Genomic DNA, 9,332 nt, shown 5'->3' with positions numbered 1-9,332 from the left:
TAAACGAGTTGCTAGTGCTTTCCCTCTTGTCGCACCAATGCTACACTGATCGCATTTTCTGAGACAACTAAGTAGAGGTATAAAGTTTCTCCAGTTATTGGTTTGGCCAAAACTGGAGGTGTTGATAAATGTTTCTTTATGCCTCTAAAGGCTTCCTCACACTCGTCTGTCCATTCAAACTTTTTGTTGCCTCTTAACACATTGAATAATGGTAGGAATTTGTTAGTTGATTTCGAGATGAATCTGTTTAGTGCTGCCATTCTCCCTGTTAAGGCTTGGACTTCCTTCTGCTTTGTAGGAAATGGCATCTCTATCAAAGCCTTAATTTTTCAAGATTCGCTTCAATTCCCCTCGCGTTAACTATGAATCCTAAAAACTTCCCCAAAGAGACTCCAAAGGAACACTTCTTTAGGTTAAGTTTCATGTTGTACTTTTTGAGTATTTCAAAACACTCCGCTAGGTCCTTTGTGTGATCTTCACACTTTATCAACTTTACCAACATATCGTTGACGTAGACTTCCATGTTCTTCCCTATTTGTTTTTCGAACATTCCATTTACTAGTGACTGATATGTTACCCCAGCATTCTTCAAACCAAATGGCATGACTTTGTACCAATAAAGTCCCATGTTGGTTACGAAACTTGTATGCTCCTGATCTGGGACATGCATCTTGATCTGGTTATATACAAAATATACGTCCATAAATGTCATGAGCTCGTGTCCACCAGTCGCATCCACCAACTGGTCGATCCTTGTTAGTGGAAAACAATCCTTTGGACATGCTTTATTTAGATCTGAGAAGTCGATACAAGTTCTCCAAGTACCATTTGGCTTCAGGACAAGGACAGGGTTCAATATTCACGAGGGATAGAATGCCTCGTGTATAAAGTCGTTGGTTAATAACTTGTCCATTTCTTCCTTAAGTGCCCCTTGTCTTTCAGAATCCAATGGTTGCCTTTTTTAGCTCTTAGCTGGGTAATTAGAGTTGATATTCAAATGGTGACAAATCACTTTAGGGTCCATCCCTATCATATCTGAATGGCTCCAGGAAAATTGATCCTAGTTCACCTTCAGAAAATTTGTTAGTTGCTATTTTAGTTTTTCATCCAAATTTTTCCCAAGAAACACACGTTTAGTGGGATTTTTTAGATCTAAAACAACTTCTTCTAGTTCCTCGATTGGTTTAAATTGGTTCCTTTTGTCTTGAATTCAAGGGTCTAGATCTTCTTCTTGCTCCTCGTCTTCCTCCGTTATGACTACCATTGACTAATGGTTGGCCCTTCTATTCTGCAATTTTACACGATAGCATTTGCGAGCCAATAGTTGGTCACCTCACACTACATCCACACCTGCTGGTGTTAGATTGAACTAACTGCCCCTAGTCTAATCAGTGTAGGGCGACCCATCAGTATGTTATAAACTGACGGTAGGTCAACTGTTAGAAAACCTTGCATCAATGTTGTGGATAATGGTGGCTCGCCTACTGTTAATGGGAGTTCAATGTTGCCTTGACTCGTGACACTATCTCCAATAAATCTACACAAATTTACCATACAAGATTTTAATTTTGCATTTTGCAATCCCATTTTCCTCAATGTATCCTTGTAAAGGATATTTATAGAGCTTCTGTTGTCCACCAATACTCTTTTTACTCTTTTGTTGGTGAGCTGAATTGTAATGACGAGAGGATCGACGTGTGGATACCTCACGTTCTTTGTGTCTTCCTCCAAAAATACAATTGGAGGTTCTTCAGTCTTGACTTTCTTAGAAGATTCCAGAGCAAAAACTGATCGCTCGTTTTTTATTTCACTGACATATCTCTTTTGGGCATTACTGCTTTCTCCAGCGAGATGCGACCCTCCTGAGATGACCAAAATGTCCTCTCCTTCTACAGGAGGAGGTTGTAATCTTTGGTTTCTTGGGTTATTGGGAGGATTCGGTTGGTTTTGTCCATTACCTTGTTGTCTTACATACTGTTGGAAATAACCGCGTGAGATAAGGCTCTCTATCTTGTCTTTCAACTGACGACATTCTTCGGTTGTACGCCCTATGTCCTTATGAAATTGGTAGAATTTCATTGGATCCCTTTTGTATCTCACATGTCTCATAAGCTCAGGCTTGCAAAATGCAACCCTGTGCTCATTGGCGAGAAAGATATTTTCTCGAGTTTCATTAAGCTCGGTATAAATAGTGTGTATTGGCACATACTTATCGTGCTTTTTCTATTTCTTCTTATCTTTGGCTGATTCCCTAGAGTCATCTTTTCTCTTGGTGTTAGAGCCACCTCGATTGTCAGCCTTTGTCGAGACAGTGCTTGCTGAGATAGTGCTGGGTTTACTTCCCAAGCCAGTCTTTAACAATTTCATCTCATTCATGTCTTCCTCTTTCCGTACAAACACTTGAGCTATTTCATTGAACTCACTGATGTTTCTCACCGGGGCACCTTGTAAATCATCCCACAGCTCGCCTCCAGCTGTTGAGAGGTCAGTCGTAAGTTGAATACTGTCGTTCAAGTTTCTAGCTTTAGCAGCAGCAGTACTGAAACGACTTAGGTAAGCCTTAAGCAACTCACTGTTGGAAATTATTTTACCAGGATCTTAGATCTACTCACAAGTATGTTTATTAACACCCTAAATATGAACTTTCTAAAACGATGAAATAAACACATATAAAGTTTAGGAAACCTTACATTGGGTGCAGCGGAATAATATGACTCCTTCCGTTCAGATATCTAGCCCTTGATTCCTTTCTGTAGCAGAGCATTATCAATATCTGAACCTGGATCTCTTTCTCTGAATCTTTGATGCTGAAACTCCTTTTGGTGAATGTCTTTCTTCACGATCTTCCTCACTATGATTGAGGTATCACTTGTTGTGTGTGGGCACTACTCATACACTAAGAATTTTGAAATTATCAAGGAAGAAGAGAGAGAGAGAGGGTGGCGGCCAAGGTAGAGAGAGAAAGGCTCAGGTTTTCTGATTCAGAAGTGTCAGAAGAAAAGTGTAATTTTCCTAAAGCCTTCACTATCTATTTATAGCATTCCAGTAGGGTTAGATTTGAATTATTTGGCATTAAAATAATGAAAATATCAGTTTAAATTTCCTACAAAAGTGGCTGGCCCTATACTAGTGGATTTGGGCCTCACTTTTTGCAATTTTGCAGTTTTACCTTTTCTGCATCTGATTTTCTCAAAAACGCCAATTTTCTAATTCAACCATTTAAATGCCAATTCTAACTATTTAATAACTATAAATAATTATTAAATAATATTGTCATTTATCCTATTTATTAATTGAACCATACAAAGTATCATAATTAACAAATATGCCCCTAAAAACTCTTTCTTTACAATTTCGCCCTTACTTAGTGAAAATTTCACAAATAGACATAGTCTAAATTGAGAATTATAATTGATTAATTAAAACCAATTACATGAGTCTTACAAGAAATATTATCTCAACTAGTGCGGGGACCATGGGTCTATATAACCGAGCTTCCAATAAGTAGATCAAGAATTTAGCACTAAAATTCACTAACTTATTAATTCTTCGTTGAATCCACGCATAGAACTTAGAATTGCACTCTCAGTATATAGAATGCTCTATATGTTCCACCATATAGACACATCATTAGTTATCCATTGTTATAATCCTAATGTGATCACTGATCCTCTATATGAATGATCTACACTGTAAAGGGATTAAATTACCGTTACACCCTACAATGTATTTATTCCTTAAAACACTTGACCCCGTATAAATGATATTTCAGCTTATGTGAAATGACTACTCCACCATTTATGTTCGTTTGGTCAAGCTCGAAAGAGATCATCCTTTGCTTACTATTCGCTAGATAGAAGCTATAGATTCCATGTTTATGATAGCGCTCCCACTCAATTGCACTACCGTGTTCCCAAAATGTACGTATCACCCTGACCTAAAAGTAGGCTTAACTAACAAATCAAAGAACACCAATAGCCTCTCGAGATTGAGCCTAATCATATCAGGATTAAGATCATTTGATCTAGGATCAACTAGGCGATATTGACTTGAATAGATATTACGGTAAGTTTAATAAATCTAAGTCAAAGTTCAATATCGGTCCCTTCCGATGCATACTCCATGCATCCAACCTGAGCTTTACTTTAACCAATGCTCTGGAAAGAACATAGCACTTCTCCAAATGCAAGTAAACTCTGTTGTAGATTATCATATCAGTAAAACCCTATGTCTGATAAATCTAGGAAACTTTATTCACATAGTTGTAACGCCCTAATGCTAAGGCACGCTACAGTGCTTTTTCAATTATTGTGCAATCTTTGCTAATCAAAGAAGTTTCTCGAAAAACGTGTCAAATTTAAACTTTTGCATTAAATATTAAACTTAGTAATATAATAAAATATTTACAAGTGTCGGGATCCCGTTTTAAAACTTGGTAAAAATAACATTTCAAAATACACATTTAGTACAGGTCGCACAGCGACTATCAAAATACAATCCCATCTGAGCTCAAGTTCACCCCTGTTCAGCCTTCGCCTTTCCTTTACCTACACATGAAAGTAGAACCGTGAGTCGATAGACTCAGTAAGAAATGCATATAACATATCATATAATTTCCGACCTGTAAATAGGCGCCCATACACCTATTTACAGAGCTTATCAGATGAGTATGAACGTTCAAACTACTTGTGCTATTGACCATGATATCACTCCTACCAGCTTTATATTCGAGCTGTAGGACCGGCACTATGTTTGTGCCGCTATGATAGCGTCAACAACACCCGAAAGTATAATTGGCCATGATATCACTCTTAACCAGTACGATGCCTGTACTGCTGAACCGACACGATGGTTATGTCGCTATGATAGTACCAATTCATACTTTTGGGGGAGAATATCACTCTTAACCAGTACGATGCCTGTACTGCTGAACCGACACAATGGTTGTGTCGCTATGATATCACCCGAACATATACAATGACACAACAGCATGCATATATATCATACATATACATACACCCAGATAATCACATCACACATTATACACAGTTCTTACCTGTTTTCCGAATTCAAGTGTGCTGGCCGACCTGAACGGAATTCACGTGCTAGATGGATGCCCTAATCACAATAATAGTAACACAGATGAGTGACTCGCTAAATCACTTTCCGGGACTTAAACTTGAAACCAAAAGTTTCCCTATCGATAAACCTCATGGCAATACCCTAAATATCTCAAAATTGGCCAAAACTAGGGTTCTGGAAATTCCCCCAACAGGAAGACCGGTTCCCAACCGGAAATCCGGTTCTGGGTCACCATCCGGTCGACCGGTTGGTACAGGTCCCCCAGAACCGGAATTCCGGTTCTGTGCTGGGAACCTAAAAATTTCCCCCATGACCTCAAATCTCAACCAAACTTTATCAAACTCTCCAGTACACCTATACAATGCATAAACAACCATTTCCAACCAACAATTCACAGAACAAACCAACAATACTCAACTTGCCATTAAAGACCAAAGCTTTGAACTCTATGTTCAAAGTTGCATAAAACTAACACCAAGCATCAAAACCAGTTGCTAGGGACTTAGATTAACTCAAACTAACCCTAGAATCTGAAATTCAAACAACTCTAACCCTAACAGCCCATGATTTACAATTTCATTACTTCAACTAATTCAAAACTTGAAAATTAGAGAAGAGACCATTAGGGCTTACCTTAGATTGATTTCCCCCCTTGAATCCTTGCTGAAAACTCAGAAAAATGGCAAATAAAATTGGTTCTTGCCCCTTGATTGTCCCAGCCGAAAGAAAGAGAGAGAGAGAGAGAGAGAGAGAGAGAGAGAGAGAGAGAGAGAGAGAGAGAGAGAGAGAGAGAGAGAGAGAGAGAGAGAGAGAGAGAGAGAGAGAGTTCATGAAATGTCTAATTTCTTTATTTTTCTTCAAATGAGATAAATGAGTTTGACTAAGCTTAACTCTTGTTGAAATAAATTGCTAGGTGTCACTTTTTTAGGGCAGCCACCTATCCTTCAATAAAGGAAATGACTAAAATGCCCTCCAACTTAAAACTTAAGTGCTTCACCAACCTAGGGGTAAAATGGTCAAATCCCATAACCCCACTCAAACCCGATAATTTATTTTCTCTAAAATATTCCCCACTAAGAAATAAGGTTCTAAACTTACCCATGTAATTAATCTAGCCATCCATCGCATTTTCCGTTGTCGCCAGACAAAAATTACAAAAATAACATATTTCACATATAAGCTAAATAATACCCCCAGAGTTTAATAAAATCTCCGGAATTGAGAAATTATAACTCTAATATCTATTTCTAAATATTGGGGTCCACATTTAAAATTAATTCACAAATAATAATAAAATAATAAAAATTAGTGCTAATTGCCTTTACTAATCCATATTACTAGAGCGGTCATTACAATAGTCATGTTTACTTTCCAATGTGTTGACGGCACAATAAACAGGATCAAGTATGTGAAAAGGGTTTCAGATGAATTTATACATTATGCACATATAATTATGAAATAAATCATGTGAACCATGCAACATTAAATGTTATTTCTGATCTATATTAATAAGTAAATCTGATTATATTGAAATGAGTTTTATTTAGGGCATAAAACCCAACACTCACCTGGTTGCTGCCTTACATTAGTAAGGGAGGATGCTTCAGGTCGTCTATCTCTTGCTGTCTGAAATTGTTTCTTAAAATCCTTAGACAGCTGTTCCCAAGAAGTAATTGAATGGTGGGTAAACTTATTTAACCAGCTATTGCTGTCCCAGTCAGCGATGTGGGGAATAAAATAGAACGTAAGTTATTCGAGACATTGTTGGCTCGCATTATGGTATTGAAGTTCTTGAGGTGAGCGAATGGGTCCAAAGTCCCATCGTACGGCAAGACGTGAGGGTTCTTAAATCCCTGGGGAAATTTAGAATTCATAATGTCTTAATGGAAAGGCTCAGATTCTTCGTCCAAGTCATAACCATGCAGTTTCCCATATTCCCCATCTTAGTATCTCTTGAATTTATCTTCTAATTCAATGATTCGTAATTGGATTGGATCCTCTTGCTTTCGATTAGCATCGAGTTGTTGGCATAAATCAGGTGCATTTTGATTTAAGCGCTCGCGTAAATCAGGTTGTCTTTGATTCAGATGTTCACGAAGATCTGCCTGTGTTCGTTCATGGTTGCTCACAGATCTTGTATCCGAGTACCTCTCAGATTGACAGCTCCTCGTATTACTCCTACTCTCTCGATCATTATTACAATGAGGTCTATCTCCTTCTCGAGTATGCCTTTCTGACTGACTGTGTTCTCGGGATCTTGACTGTCTCAAGCTAGAACTTACCTTGTCCTGCACATGCCTTCTCCTTCGAGAAAGGCTAGATGCACGCCCCCCGCTGGGGTATATGTATGCCTCCTCCTTATCAGTTTGAGAAAGACGCTAGGGGTGCCTCAGTGGTAACCCACTTGTCCTATGTTGTGTCCTAAGATTTCTCTCGTTTTTACGAGGGATCTCCTGTTTCCTTGTTCTGGGTTACCTTATGTTCTCGTTTCTACAAGAAGATTCTGGCATGTCATTGTTTTCATTCCCCTGATTCGTAAATCCATGGGGTCTTCGAGGTACCCCTCGATGAGGTGCTTTATTGTCTTATTGTTCGTCTTCTGGAACATCCCTAGTTTCCCCAGGTTGCTCCTCCTGGGTGTTCTGGGGATTTTCTTGATTTGTCTCCTGCCTCCTGGTTCTCGAACCTCGAGGTCTACCTCGGGGCCTCCTCACTCCAGGATCATGTTAGTTTTGTGCATTGTTTCTTTGAGTCGCCCTGGCTGCGGCTGCCTCTCTTTCCAACTCAGCATTTTGTTGGTTAGACTCGGCCAGACGTTGCCGAAGTTGTTAATTTTTCAATTCAACTAATGGTACATACCTAGTGGGATCATAGGCATCCTCACTCCTAGGTACATAACCACCAGTATTAGTATTGGTTTTCTCATTCCTAGTTTTTGGGTTTTGATCATGACCACCTTGGCTTCTTCTTGAACGTGTTGTTCCTGAGGTAGGTGGCCTCTATTAACCCATTGGTTCTTTCTCAGGACGACTATTATCGTTTTTATTATCATTAGCCATGGACAAACTTCTGGTTGGTTTGGAGGGATTTTTCTGAGCTATTATCACGTAGGCTCTTAATGAAAGCACCAAATTGTTAACGCAGATTTTTGTTAACTAATTAATAAGCCTTTTTTGTAATAAATTAAATTCAAAAACTATAAGAAATTTGAGATGAATAATAATAGTAATAATGACACCAAGTTTTTTACGTGGTTTTGCAGTTAACTCTGCATAGTCCACGAGTCTATCTTATTCAAGATACTTCTGGATACAAAATGCAGTATTATAATCAATGATTTTTTTCTCTCAAAGGTTTTTCGTCCCTTTTTGTGTATACTCTGCCCCTATTTATTGGAATATAGGTTGGCAGTTATTTACATTTAAATTTGAAACACATAACTGTTTTCACGAAACGTGGGCTTTGACCATGTTCCATTTTAACACATGTAGAGCTAAAAATCCGCGTAACCATTTGTTATTCTTATCTTTAAGATAGTGGACACTAACGTTGGATAGGAGCATCTCGCTAGATGCATCTCGCCTTATACATAGATGAATGACTTGATTTATTTATATGCCTTCCAGAAATGGCATGAGCACCAGTGTACTGAGCAAACTTAAAAACTGCTCTTTGACCATAAGGCATTGCAGACTGAACAATCATGTCCTACATGCTCTCAAGCTATTACACTTAGTTATTATAATGTGAATTATATGCTAAGTGATTCAACGACTGATTCGCCTCGTCAATACTTCCTTACATGCAGCGAGGTAGATGTCTTGCTGTGCATTGTCTGTAATTCCTTTCGGATTCTGCCTTCCGAGGCGAGATGGTTCCTCGTTAATACATGAATTGATAATTCGTGTATCCTTGTCTCACCTAAGATTATGTAGTCAGCGAGTTATGAATATACTCTATTAATTCTATATATAATGAGTTATTCTATTTTGCATTTAATAACACAATCGTTATTATACCTGGTGGTTCATATTCCATTTGTTCGACACGTGTCACTCTCTGAAGTACAGCTGAATTTCGAGTATAACAATATCTTAACCATAATATTTTCAAATTTATAAATTAGTTATTTTGTGAAATATTTTATTATTTATGAATTATAAGTTAGAAAAATGATATTTATTGTAATATTATATTATTTTACTTATCAGAAATTTATAAATGATGTTTAAAATATTTAAATAACCTAG

General features: G+C 37.9%; 1 protein-coding gene across 1 annotated transcript; it reads right to left on the bottom strand.

The window, feature by feature from the left end:
• Positions 1–313: 313 nt before the first annotated feature.
• LOC133034170 (uncharacterized) lies at positions 314–2,079 on the bottom strand. Its single transcript, XM_061109204.1, has 2 exons — positions 1,552–2,079; positions 314–676 (listed from the first exon to the last, which is right to left on the bottom strand). Exons 1-2 carry the CDS (start codon positions 2,077–2,079, stop codon positions 314–316), a joined length of 891 nt encoding a protein of 296 aa, XP_060965187.1.
• Between the last annotated feature and the right edge of the window lie 7,253 nt (positions 2,080–9,332).

The sequence above is a fragment of the Cannabis sativa genome, chromosome 2 (genome assembly GCF_029168945.1).
Source record: "Cannabis sativa cultivar Pink pepper isolate KNU-18-1 chromosome 2, ASM2916894v1, whole genome shotgun sequence".
NCBI classification, from domain to species: Eukaryota; Viridiplantae; Streptophyta; class Magnoliopsida; order Rosales; family Cannabaceae; genus Cannabis; species Cannabis sativa.
Note: the sequence above shows the minus strand (reverse complement) of the source record. Positions and strands in the feature narration are given on the sequence as shown.